This window comes from Hippoglossus hippoglossus, chromosome 8 (assembly GCF_009819705.1).
Source record: "Hippoglossus hippoglossus isolate fHipHip1 chromosome 8, fHipHip1.pri, whole genome shotgun sequence".
Lineage (NCBI taxonomy): Eukaryota > Metazoa > Chordata > Actinopteri > Pleuronectiformes > Pleuronectidae > Hippoglossus > Hippoglossus hippoglossus.
This window is the reverse complement of record NC_047158.1, coordinates 10,868,035-10,881,255: the sequence shown is the minus strand read 5'-3', so window position 1 is coordinate 10,881,255 and position 13,221 is coordinate 10,868,035. Positions and strand designations below refer to the sequence as shown.

General features: G+C 42.1%; 2 protein-coding genes across 4 annotated transcripts; both read left to right on the top strand.

Moving 5' to 3' along the window:
- The first annotated feature begins 830 nt into the window (after window positions 1-830).
- Window positions 831-4,042, top strand: zgc:153733 (uncharacterized protein LOC556313 homolog). Of its 3 annotated transcripts, none has more exons than XM_034594226.1 (4): window positions 831-1,190; window positions 1,871-1,973; window positions 2,073-2,376; window positions 3,083-4,042. In XM_034594226.1, exons 2-4 carry the CDS (start codon window positions 1,893-1,895, stop codon window positions 3,478-3,480), a joined length of 783 nt encoding a protein of 260 aa, XP_034450117.1. In that variant the 5' UTR covers window positions 831-1,190; window positions 1,871-1,892; the 3' UTR covers window positions 3,481-4,042. The 3 variants fall into 3 exon arrangements, with proteins under 3 accessions (XP_034450117.1, XP_034450115.1, XP_034450116.1); XM_034594224.1 differs by having other exon boundaries at window positions 832-1,190; window positions 1,885-1,973; XM_034594225.1 differs by having other exon boundaries at window positions 832-1,194; window positions 1,885-1,973.
- Window positions 4,043-8,512: 4,470 nt separating this feature from the next.
- Window positions 8,513-12,777, top strand: mylpfa (myosin light chain, phosphorylatable, fast skeletal muscle a). Its single transcript, XM_034594233.1, has 7 exons — window positions 8,513-8,709; window positions 9,383-9,481; window positions 10,853-10,928; window positions 11,032-11,136; window positions 11,581-11,659; window positions 11,768-11,816; window positions 11,907-12,777. Exons 1-7 carry the CDS (start codon window positions 8,707-8,709, stop codon window positions 12,006-12,008), a joined length of 513 nt encoding a protein of 170 aa, XP_034450124.1. The 5' UTR covers window positions 8,513-8,706; the 3' UTR covers window positions 12,009-12,777.
- Window positions 12,778-13,221: the final 444 nt, after the last annotated feature.

The window sequence follows — 13,221 nt, the reverse complement described above, 5'->3', positions numbered from 1 at the left end:
CCGGAGGACCAGGCCACATCTGCAGCCAGTTTCCATCGAGGGGGCTGATGTTGAATCGGTCAGGACCTACACATACCTCGGACTGCAGCTGGATTATTGACTGAACTGGTAAGCAAACACAAGACACCCTCCACAGAAAGGGGCAGAGCCAGCTCTATTTCCTGAGGAGGCTGGGGTCCTTTAACACCTGCAGGAAATTGCAGCTGATGTTTTGCAGTCAGTTGTTGCGAGGGCTCTTTTTTATGCTGCTGTGTGCTAGGGAGGCAGCATGAAGCAGAGAGATGCTACCAGGCTGGACAGACTGGTGAGGAGAGCTGGCTCTGTGGTGGGCTCGGAGCTGGAATCCCTCGTATCAGTGGCAGATATAAGGAGCCTAAACAAACTGCTGGACATTGTGGACAATACTCACCATCCCCTGCACAGCACTGACTAGGCAGAGGAGCACATTCAGTGGCAGTGGCTGGTTACGTTTGTTACCTTATTCTGTTTCTCTCACCTCCATTTTTCTATCATCTTATACTTAAAATATCTGTATTGTCAATATCTCCATTTGCACACACAGTATTTCTGGTGGCTAGACCTTCATCTCACTGCAGATTAAGTGTGCTCATTCTTGTACATTTTATTATTGTTATGCTCTTGTGTTTGGCTGTTTTGTGTGCTACTGGATGCTTTAATTTCCCTCGGGATCAATAAAGTATCTATGTATCGATCTGAAGAAGGGACTCATGCTCACACAATCCGAGATTAAATATAAAACAGATCTGAAATCGAGAAATGTAACACAAATGCAGAAGCGAAAGAGCTGAGTGTCGATGGATCCGACCTCAAACATGCAGCATCTCACTTCCAGGTTGCAGGTTGGGTTCAGCTGCGTGTGGCCCCTTCCGCTCAAGGTCGACTGCAGCACAGAGGAGAGAGCGTACAGTATAATGTGTCAGGATTTTGTTACCAGGAAGTGGGTCGAGTTATTTATATTTCAACAGTCGCCCTCTCGTACCCAAGGGAGAAGTGTTCGTAACCTGAGACTATATATTCAAGCATCGTCTGGATCAGGTCGTATCGAAGGGAGAGGAAACAATCAAGTCCACGTTTAGGAACGATGAGGACGAGAAGAGAAAATCTGCAAACGAAAGGAATGTAAAGAATGTGAGGAAGAATAACCATGTGAAGGATTCAACATACAAGAGGTAAGTCTACTATCTATCTATCTATCTATCTATCTATCTATCTATCTATCTATCTATCTATCTATCTCAGTGTCCTTCTATCTCTTATTGATAACCATGAAAAATATTATAAATTCAACAGAGAAATTCAATGTTATTGTTGTTACTATTTGAAATTAGACTGATGATCACTTTATTTTTTATAAATTATTGTGCAGTCATTCCCAACCTAAGGATTGGGCCACTCCAAAGGGTCACAAGATACATCTGAGGGGTTATTTTTCTCATTTTACCTCTGTAGAGCTCAAACAATATTGAGAAGTTGAAAAGGAGAAATGTGTCTTTCTCGGGCTCATCTGACATCTGAACCATTACAAGTCAAATATACAAATAGAACATGCTTGTTGCATCTTGTTTTATAACGGTCAGTATTTGTCATACATTGTGACAGTGTGATTACTTTTCAAAATACAGCTACAAAGTACTTTACATGGTCAAAAAAGGATTAAAACTACATGGGTAGGTAAAAAAAGATCCATAAGCTTATCTTGGGTGACTTGGTGACTTTACAAACACTGCAAACTCTTGTTCAATGTGGAAATGTCCAAAGCAAAACAATTAATCATAGAAAGTTGGTGAAAATAAGATGGTATTTAGTTATTTTCCGGCAAACTGTAAATATCCTGTAAATGTAAACCCAGTGTCTCATCTATAGGTGTTGAGATGAAGCTCCATGAGAAGATTTTGACCCATTATCTATCGTGCACGTCTCCAGTGGATAAAGAAGGATATCTCTACAAAAAGGTGTGAAAATAAAACACAGACCAATTGAAATGACTGATTCCCTCCACACGATAGAAAAAGTGTAATAATCCTATTTTACTTTGACACACGTCTTTATAGAAAGAGCGAAATGCCAGCTACCAGCGGCGGTGGTTCGTCCTGAAAGCAAACCTGCTCTTCTACCAGGAGCGTCCGGCTGACCGGCACCTGCTGGGGGTGGTCGTGCTGGAGGGGTGCGCGGTGAGACGCTCCGAGTGTGATGGACAGTTTGCCTTCTCCCTGGTGTTTGAAGGGCCCGGACTGAAAACGTACAGATTTGCAGCAGTGGATCGTCAGAGTCATGAGAGCTGGGTGAAAGCTCTGCTGTCGGCCAGTCACTGTTACCTGTCCCTGCTGGTGAGAGACCTGAGCAGACAGTATGAAGGTGAGATACAAGAGTTTGAGGCCTTTTCCGTTTACTGAGCCAAAGACCTATTTATACAGATGCAACGTTATGTCCATTCTCATGAACTTGTTTTCTCAATTACAGCTTGAGGGAATTTCTTGAAATTTGGTTTAAATGTTCGGTTAGATTCAAAGGTGAACGGATTAGAATTTCATGGTCAAATGTCAAGGTTGCTTTGACCTTATAAAACATGTTGTTGGTCTTGGGAACGCAAAAACACTTTGAAAAAAAAGCATTCATAGAGGAACTGATACGATTTCGTAGTCAAACGTGTCTGAGTACGATACCTGAAGAAAGACAATAGGGACTTTCACTACATCTGGCACAAACATTCACTTAGACTCAAGGATGACATGATTAGAGTTTGGAGGTCCAAGGTCAAGGTCACAATGGCCTCACATCTCAAGTCTGGCTTCAGGAAATGTCTTAGGATTGTGACCAGTTGTCTCATGGACTCAAAGATCAATTGTTTCGATTTCAGTGGTCCAAGGTCAACACGTCACAGTGACCTCAAATAGAAACAAATATGTCAACTGAAACTGCACTGGTTGGCAGAGGCATCATTGCTAATTCTAGTTTGTTCCTGATATCATCTCGTTGTCTGTAGTTGCTCATTCTGTCTTAAACTGCTTTCTAAAATGATTTAAAAACCTATTTATAATCACTCCCTGTTTTCTATCTGCAGAGGCTAAACAGCAGCAAAGCTCTGGAGAACCCCATCTCCGCTCCTCTGCCCTCAAACCGTCCACGACCAGCTTCCTCTTCCCTGTGCGGGGGCCGACAGCAGCAGTGAGAGAGGGCAGAAGCCTCAGTGCCAGCTGTGTTTTACAAACACCTTCAGTACCACACCCAAAAGTGGCAGCTAAAAAGTCCCCGAAACCTTGGTCCAGGAGAAATGCTTTCGTCACGCCGCTCAATGGGCCGGCGCCTTGCCATGGGGAATGGCCTTTGGTGGGTTTCGATCCACTTGAGGACTTCAGCAAACTTCACGACTATTACGGCCAAGAGGTGAGGAAAGCAAGAGAGGAATGGCTGAGGAGTCGACAGGCGGGAGAGGATGGAGATCTCATCGACCTGGAGTGAAAAAGTAAAAGTGACAGTGAAGAAACTCTGAGAGGAACTGAGATGTTTATCAAAGACGAACTGAAACCTCCAACTTCGAGTCGGAGTCTCCACAGAAACCTGCTCAGTATCACGTTTCCCTTCTATGTCAGATTCCTTTGACAGAAAACTAATGTTTCTGATTTGTCTGAGCAAAGCTGAAGGCTCAGTGTCCATGAGATTAACTAAGGAACAAACAGAAACATCTACAGTGTGAAGATAAGTTCTCCTCACAGCAGTTTGACTTATCACAGTTGGAAAAAGTTATTCAAAACATTATTATTATTATCTGTTCTCATCGTGTGTCAGCTTTTAACCACGACCAGGATCTGATAGTGAAACATTTACAACAACAGTTGAATACTCACAAGTGATGCACTTCATTTCATCCATGTTTTATGGGACCGTTTTAATAAAGTGTGTTGTATAATTTCATTGCATGAAACAATACAATTTTTATTTAAATGTCTCAACTAACTGATGTGAGATGCTGAAAATACAAACACAAACTGAATGTGGTCTGAGTGATCAGATCTGGAATGGGTCCTCAATGCATCTTGGGTGCGTTCACACCTGTAAATTAGAGAAACTGAGCCAGAGTCTGAACAGGGTCTGAGATACTGATACACAACTTGTATCTCTAACACAAAAAACGTATTTGTCTACTTCTGCTGTTTGAGTATTTATCTTGATTAAAGGCAGAATGAAGCCAAATACAAATACATAAATGTACTCTGGAATTTTTTTTTATCTCATATTTAAACAACTGAAAATACAGTAAAAGCTGGGATGTTACTTTGCTCCTCACTGAGCTTTGCTAGTGTGACATGATAGAGTCAGTGGAGGAAGGCGACCAGCAGAGGGCACTGCAGATACACTGTGCTGTCACTGTAGTGAGAGTTTAATCCCTTGTGATTAATTTAGAAATTATAGACATTCGTTTTTAGGTATTCGTTTATAGGTATTTATAGGCAGTAATATTCAAGAGACAGAAAGAGTTGTTTTGGAAAATTGCGTGCCTTTAATTAAGTTATCCACTAATTTCCTGGGCTCATTACAGCATGTGTCATTTCTCTTAAATCCACTGTGTTAATAGGACAAAGCAACATTCTTAGTAACATGTACATAGTAGGGTGTTGTTTTAATGCATAGTTGTTTTTCACTAAGCTGTTTATTCAGCTGCCGTTCCTCTTTCAAGTTCAATCCCACCACATTGAAAAAACTGTCAGAGCTGATAAGTGACTTGAAGATTTACTGTACGCCATTGTTGGGATACTTTCCTGGATGGACTCCAATCACAAAACATATAACGTTACAACAAGAACTCTGAGGTCCTCCGGCATAGATCAAGCTGAGAGCTTCTCCACATTCTCCACAATGATAGATGGCTGCAAAGGAGCATGGCAGGAGGTTTCACATTACAGCCAGGGCCCCTGCAATGTACACACATCTGTATGGGAACACTTCCCCTGCATAGCAGCCTGTTAAGACATCGTAAAGAGAGACCATTCTTATAAGTGTTTAACAAGATTGGTAGGTCTGGAATGTAGACAAGCTCTCAGCTTCACCTATGAGGACCTCATACTTGGGATGTGGGACGGCACTAAATTTTAAGTCCATTAGGAAACCTTGAAGTAAGAAGTGACTCCTGACTGTGTTAAGAAGAAGTAGGAGATTCATGTGAAACTGTCCCCCAAGTCGAACTGTTTCTTCTATTTTTCATACTTTCACATGTTCTCCTGTCTACCTCATTTTGATTATCTGCTTCTGTGACAAGTAAATTAAGTTTATCTTATCTTATCATCTTAATAAATGTAATATTAAGTAGTAATTATTTCTCTTGTTTATTTTTTAGTCAAGGCTGATTTCAAAAGCACGGTCATTAACATTCCTTTACAACAAGCATTTGATCTGTAATTAATCAATTAATAGGTCAAGTTTTGTTTGTATAGCTCATATTCACAATTGACAGGGTTTAACAATCTGTACAAGGCGGGACACTCTCAGACCTTAACCCTCGACCAGGGTAAGGATTAACGACAAAACAACTTTTGATTGGAGAAAAAAAAACGTACTTAAAAATATTAATTTAAAAGGGAAATTGCAGGAAAAATGAAGCTGTATGTGTAGAAAATATCATTGTGGACATTGTTTTATGCTTAAACTGTTCTCCCACAAAGAAAACAAAACAAAAAGTCATTATTATCAAGGTGTTGAAAATATAAAAAAGTGTAATGGCCTCTGATTGCCAAGGAATATGTCAAACCAGAAAAACAGCTGAATCTGTGTTTAAAACAGGCATTAAATATGATGTATATATGATTAATATTAATCTAAATCTTAATATACTAAATTAGTTAGGTGTTGAACTAATGTCAAACCCAGCACACACACATATGCCTTAACATTCTTTAGAATATCTTAAGTATTAAGGGATTGTCTATTTAAAAAAAGCTTAATATGGTTTGTTAAAAGTCACGTTCAGTTGTTTAAACTCCACAAATGCTTTCACACATTCCATCTGAATTATACTGCCATCTGAAAAGTTTTAAAGTGTGAAAGTGAGAGTGAAAATGACGTGTCAAACTTGTGCTGTGACACATGCCACTTCTTAAGGTGGTGAACCAGAGGTCAAAGGTCAACGGGGAACTCAAGGGCAGGACTGACAGCTCTCGTCCGACGCTGGATGTCCCGGACGAGAAAAACAAATGACCGTCTGATCGGAGAGACGTGACTCATCGCTGAGTGGAAACACAAACAGCCACGAGTAGAGAGCAAAAATAAATTCACCCAGCAGATGAGATTAACAAAGTTGTTAATGAAATGAACCCAGATTATCTCCGAGGTAAATTTGGACATAAAACCTGACAAAACAAATGAAGGGAAGCGCTTTGCTGTCGGGGCCTCGGCGCGTTGGCAGACTGTCAAGTTTATTTAGCTATTTTGGTCGCCCTCAGCTGTCCCTTTTATGTTCTCCGGGGAATGTCTGCTGCCATCACTCTGCTCAGTAATCCACATATATTCACGGGGGGGGGGAGACATGAGGGGCAGACGGTGCGAGAGGGGAGTCCAGGGCAAACAGGTGGGAAAGTGTTCACGACCGAGGGCCTATCAGCAGACACACACCTTTCTAGAGGTGAGAGAGCAGGAGTGAAGACAGAGGTTAACACTGCGCCCACTTGTCATGTCGTCGGCTGTTTAACGCTGACCACACACAACGCACACACCACAAAAAAACTGAAACAAGAAGTCAACATTTCTATAAAGCAACACCGTACTAAATAGCCCTGCACTGGTCGGTTCAGGTTGCTTTCTTGAATAAAATGCAGTTTTAAAGATTAAACCAAAACAAGCAGTTTCTGTTTGGATATTCTACGTGTAAAGTTTCAGATGTCTGATGAGTCGTCCACAGCTCCAACACACATACACACATTTCTCCTTTTAAACTTCTCACAAACTGTTTAGTTATTTAGAGTTAAAATCGAATATTTCATGAGAACACGGCCCCTCAGATTTATCCTGTGACCCTTTGGAGGGGGCCAATCCGTAGGTTGAGAACCAAAGCACCAAATGATTTACTGGTATATGAAAAATAAAATGATTTAAATCATCAGCCTGATTTTTAATAGAGAACAATAAGATTTAATTTCTCTATTGAAATCATAAAATTGATTGATTATCAATAAGAATAGGACATTGATATCAATAGATAGATAGATAGATAGATAGATAGATAGATAGATAGATAGATGTTGAACTTTGCTTTTTCCTTCTTTTTCCAACCCTGTCAATCATCTCAGGACCCCTCACATGTATTACTTAAGGGTCACAAGACCCCGACCCTGTGGTTGGGAAGCACTGGACTAAATGACTTAACTGTTCCACAGTTGAGTCAGGACCTGGGTTTCTTATGAGGTTTCTTTTGCTTCCCAGTTTAAAATAATGGCGAACAAAGTCGCAGACTGTGATGATGGCAAAACAAAACAAAACAAGGATGACGATGATAAAAGACGAGCAGAAGAAGTACTTTCTGTCTATTAACAGATGCAATACAGGACTGTGTCTGTGTGATCATAAAGATTATTATTGATGGTTTCTTGAGAGCTAACTTCACAACTTTTTAAATCAGTCACAACTACAATTTCTTTTTTATGATTAATTAATTTCACAAATGATGCCCATAATCTTTAATTCACCATGAGAGAGTAGGACAAGAAAAGGAAACATGTATAAATAAATATAACAGATATGTGTCCTTAATAGTCAACAGGAAAAACAGCATGTAATACAAACATGTGTGTATTTATACTGGCTTTATATGTGTATATTTATACACACACACTCATTAAAATAAAATCATTTGAGATCACTTTTTTTATTTTACCCAAGTGCATTTTACTTCGGTGTATTTTACCCTTGTTGGCTTTCAAAGACAAATAAACAAACAATAAAGAATATGTCTTCCTCCGTGTTGCTGGTTGTGTGAACAGATATTTTTAATTCACCTAATGAATGAACCAGACATTTAATGCTACTGCAGCGTACATATCTGTCCACACTGGGGACCTTCTCTCGTTCCAACTTCTGTGGGAAAATCCCAAATTTAACATTTGCATCGTTGCTTTGTCACCACTCTAAATAAGAAGGCTGAGCCGTGCACATACAGGGTAAAAGCTGCATCAGTTGCTGAGGATATAGAATGCCTGTATCTCAGTCTGTGATATCACATCGGGCATCACAAACCAAAAATAAAGCCGCTATAGATCTGCTCAGGCAGATGGAGGTGGATGGAAGGAGAGTGGAGAGACACTGTCTGGCGGTCCAACGAGCATCTATGTCCCGAATGTCCTTATTAGTCCACGTGGGACCGCGAAACCTACGGCATGGTCCCTCAGCTATCAGGTTTACTTAATTCCAAGACTCCTGGGTCTATTTCTGATCTCCTGTAAGGTGATACACCCTCCCGCCATTCTGTCTCCTCCACTTCTGCCCATCAGTTCATCCTTGACATCCTCCCACTCTCTCTCTTTCTCTCTCTCTCACCCACAGCCTCTCTCTCTTTTTTATCCCAATCCAAACTTGAGGCTGTGGCTAAAGTTAGATTGGCCTGCGCAGGGGTATATAAACCCCCGGGGATGTTTGTATGATGCGGCTTCACCCTGTCTTCTCTTTCTTGAACATCTAAACCTCCACTCAAACCGTCCAAAGATGGTGAGTAGCACGGTTACTTCATCTCTGCACGCTGCTGTTGGATATATCTACAGGGGAATCCCACCAGCCCTATGGATTAACTCTGCTTTCTGATGCAAAACTAAACGATAATCGTAACAAAAACTCGTGTCATCACTTCTAGCAGATCATGTGGTGTCTTTGGACATTTTTGTGGAGATTTTACATTTTTCATAACTGCGGTTTTTGGGTGATGCAGTTGGGTGCTACAATGTGCTGTTTTACATGATGCACTTCCAACTTGCATGTCAGACTCAAAAGTTTGCCAAATTAAGGAGAAGGATGCATACACCTCATAATCATGTGTGGTAGCGAGATCGTAAAGGTCTAAAATACATTCCCTACTAACGTGGGGAATGTATTTGGACTTGCGGTGGTTTTCAACCTGAGGGCCGGGAACTTTACTTGGGGTCCCAAAAGAAATGTTCTGTTCTAAAAAACATGCTCATTTAAACTCCAATGTTTCCTCTAATCTTTGTTTTTAGTTTGACCCTTCTAGACTTTTAACATATATTGCAATAAATACATGAAAATGACTATTTTCTGCTGGATATGTGCAAGTGGAAACTGCTTAGGTTGGGGACCACTGCACTGTGCAACACTAACATGCATGATTTTAGTGGAAGATTTCATTTCCCATGTGTTTCTCCCCCAGGCACCAAAGAAGGCCAAGAGGAGGCAGGCAGCAGGAGACAGTGGCTCCTCCAATGTGTTCTCCATGTTTGAGCAGAGCCAGATTCAGGAGTACAAGGAGGTGAGGTTTGACACTCCATCTCTAAAGGAAGCTCCTGTTTTCCTCCTGTGAGCATGAGTCATGGCAGCCTCAGCTGGGATCACGCATCTGTGTCACCTCTGCTTATCTGGTTAAAGATTCTCAGTTAAACTTGTTGCGATTTCAGTTTCATTTCTTTGAGAGTGCGGCCAAAATAAGAGTTTGGCTGAGCAGCTCTCAGATCCGTTTTCACAGCAGTTGGCGTTCTTTGCTCGTCCCCTCCCTCTTCTCCCTTCCCAATTTAATAAGGGCGAGAATGTCATTAGGGAGAGCTCTGAAGTTTCTGACGCCATCTGAAGCGCTCCACATTTTGTTCACCTCTGACATCCCTGCAGCCGCACAGCTGTCACTCAGACCTCTCCCTCAGTTTCCTGTTAAAGGCTGAGCGGCTTCGTACAGTAGAACAACTGGACCGTAGACATTTCATAATGCCAAAAAAAGGAGAGAGAAAGGATACCTATTCTTATTGCACATTTAATCTTTAAGCTTTTCTCAGACACCATTGAGTATCTCCCGTTTCAGAATCCCTGCAGAGCCAAATGCAGCAGGAGCAAGTGTAAAAATGAGGTGTTAAGGGCGTGTGCTGGAAATGAGTAAGGTCAGGAGGATGGGATTTAATAAGGACGTGTTGCTAAGAGATTGGATGATGATGGCGTCTGTGTTTTCAGCGCATTGCCAAGGGATATGTGCTACGACTGGAGGAAACATTCCTCCTGTGATAAGTGATACAGGCTTCCTGAGTGCCTCCAAGGGAATGTAAGACACGATGATTAGGGTGATCCTAGCACGATGCACGGATGGAAAAATAGTAGCTAGATTTTGGGGGGGGGGTGTATATCTGTCAAAGCAAAAGAAGCTTTTTTAAGAGAGAGAGGGAGAGAGAGAGAGAGAGAGAAAGAGAGAGTGAGTGTGTGTGTGTAAGAGGGGGAGAGAGAGAGGGTGGGGGGGTTACAAGAAAGGTCGGTTCAAGTCCAAGATCGAGTTATCTTAAGTTTCATAGACGCAAGTTGCAGAGCGTGAGCAGATCAGACAGCTGTTCCCTGATGATACTTTCCCAAATTAACATGTAAGAAAAGACTGAGGGAGTGGGGGTCACTTTTAGCACCCCCCTCCTGCCCCCCCGCTTAATGCCACCATAGTCAGGTCTGACTCTCTGGGTGCAGCCCGTTTCTCTCCACACTAAGTTTAGAGATAATCTCCAGCTGCCACTTTAATACACCAAGTGATAATGGAGGGGTCCCTGAGAGTGTGAAGAAGTCTCAGCCTGTCAGTTGCCCCCTCCTCATCTATATTATCTGCTTCCTTTGGGTTGTAAACACACTCTGCTTCTCTTTTTTCTTCTTTTCTCTCCAGGCCTTCACAATCATTGACCAGAACAGAGATGGCATCATCAGCAAAGACGACCTGAGGGACGTGCTGGCCTCAATGGGTGAGTTAATCTAATCTGCGCTGTAAAAAGCGTGTATGAAGAAAGTACGTGTGTTTTCACGTGCTCCCTTCCTAATATGATCCATTGTGTCCGTGGCTTGCAGGTCAGTTGAACGTGAAGAATGAGGAGCTGGAGGCCATGATCAAGGAGGCCAGCGGCCCAATCAACTTCACCGTCTTCCTCACCATGTTTGGAGAGAAGCTGAAGGGTGAGCGACACATATTTGAACAGTCACTTTCCTGTTCTTGTGCATTTCCATTTCTTCAGACCTCTGCTCCACTACCTTTCTGAAGGGAGTACTTATACGTCTTAACACACAAAACACATGTGGTCAGCTTATAACACATTATATGATGCATAGTTAGAGAGTAACTACTCAATACTATATGTAAAGTAGAGCCCCGCCTCTAACAAATACATGCTTTTGTTGTAACAATATATGAACCACAATTTACAATTCATTTAATAATACAGTAATCATAGGAAGAAATTCTTTATATTTAATACTTTGTTGTTCATACCTGTACTTTAATAAGTGAGATTTCAAATGCAAGACTTGTACTCATACTGGAGTATTTTTATGTGACATTAACTTCAGTCTTGAACGCTCCCTGCATCACTGTCAGTTGATTTAACCTTGTGTCCCCTTCAGGTGCTGACCCCGAGGATGTTATTCTTACCGCTTTCAAGGTCCTGGACCCCGAGGCTACTGGATCCATCAAGAAGGAATTGTGAGCATTATTTTCTTTAAAAATGTTTTAAAAATAATTTTACTATTCATGTTCCATTAGGACTTATTTGATTTTATGCCCTAAAATCTGCCTCTCTGTCGTCTCCAGCCTCGAGGAGCTCCTGACCACTCAGTGTGACAGGTTCACCAAGGATGAGGTAAAATCACCTGTCTCTTAGAGTTTAGAAAAGTGGCGCTTTTTTGTCCTTGTGTCATGCTGAATTTACAACCCTCATTTCCCCCCTCAGATTAAGAACATGTGGTCCGCCTTCCCCCCAGATGTTGCCGGCAACGTAGACTACAAGAACATCTGCTACGTCATCACACACGGAGAGGAGAAGGAGGAGTAAAGAGAAAGTTAGAAGACAAGAAAGAAAGCAATCCCTTTGCTATTCTGCCTTCCCTTCCCTTTCCTTTCTTCCTCCTCCCTGCTCACCCTCTGTGTTAACCCATGTGCTCAGCCACTCATGTTCAAACCAAGGACTTGTCATAAGGACACACGAGAGGGCCGATGCCCATGGGGTGTCTATGTGTGCTTATGGGGAATAGGGATGATTTTCAATAAAATTATCCTATAAAAACATTTCCATCCACAAGCCTCTCTTATACACCTTTCCTTTCCTTGCAAACAATCTTCGTTCATCTCTCCTCAACATCTTGGTCTGCCCCATCACTTCAGCCTCTGAGGTGTTAGTGTGAATGAAACGTGTCCCTCTGCCTCCCTCAGAATCTGAGAGGGGAACGGGTTTTATAGCTGAGAGGTGCTACACAAAGTACAAGGACTTCATTCCAAATTTTGAAGATGTCCTCCTGGGTAGAAGAGGTGGGAGGAGGGAGAGCATTGGCAGGTCAGAGAGGGAAAAAAGTTGCCTCCTTAAAGTGACGACAACTTTTCTTTTTCTTGTGAAAGTGTTTAAAAATGGCCGAGGGAGGGGAGAGAAAGGGACGAAAGAAAACATTCAAGTCTTCGATTTCTTTCTCCCCGCTCCTTCCTGCAACTATGAAATCACCTTCATTTTGCCATAAGCTGTCTCCACTTCAGTAACTGGAATCTTCCCCACCTTTCCTCTGTAACAAATAAAAGGGAAAAACTGTGAATAAAATCGCTTTCTTTTTGTACAATAGTGTCTCTGTTCAGTGGCTCTGTGGGACAAGGTTAGAGGGAGAAAAACTGAAGTGATAAATGACAAAATCCCTCAGAAACATACATCTTGTGACACAAGGAGCACCCATTGGTGACGAGGGGCCTTAACTGGGTAGGAAAAGCAGACGATTGCCAGGGGCCATGAGCTGAGAGGGGGCCCTTCCCGAGAGCAGCTGAGGATGGCGTCCGTCCACAGCAGCAACAATTCTTTGACCCAAGCCATAAATTAGCTACAGGAGACTGCAACGACTGTGACATAGTGACGTCTAGTGGAGATCCTTTATATTTGCAGGTGACAGGGTGTTGCAACAGGGTTGGCAAAGCATGTATTTACCAGGGGCCCTGAGTTGAGACAGGGCTCCTCCCGAGAGCAGCTGATGATGACGTTAGTCCGCAGTAACAACTTTGTGACAACCCCT

Coding starts and splice junctions, on each gene's coding strand:
- zgc:153733 (XM_034594226.1), top strand. CDS start 1,893: ATGAAGCTCCATGAGAAGATTTTGACCCATTATCTATCGTGCACGTCT. Junction 1,974..2,072: donor AAGGATATCTCTACAAAAAG/GTGTGAAAATAA, acceptor ACGTCTTTATAG/AAAGAGCGAAATGCCAGCTA. Junction 2,377..3,082: donor CCTGAGCAGACAGTATGAAG/GTGAGATACAAG, acceptor TTCTATCTGCAG/AGGCTAAACAGCAGCAAAGC.
- mylpfa (XM_034594233.1), top strand. Junction 9,482..10,852: donor AGATTCAGGAGTACAAGGAG/GTGAGGTTTGAC, acceptor TTTTCTCTCCAG/GCCTTCACAATCATTGACCA. Junction 11,660..11,767: donor GGATCCATCAAGAAGGAATT/GTGAGCATTATT, acceptor TGTCGTCTCCAG/CCTCGAGGAGCTCCTGACCA.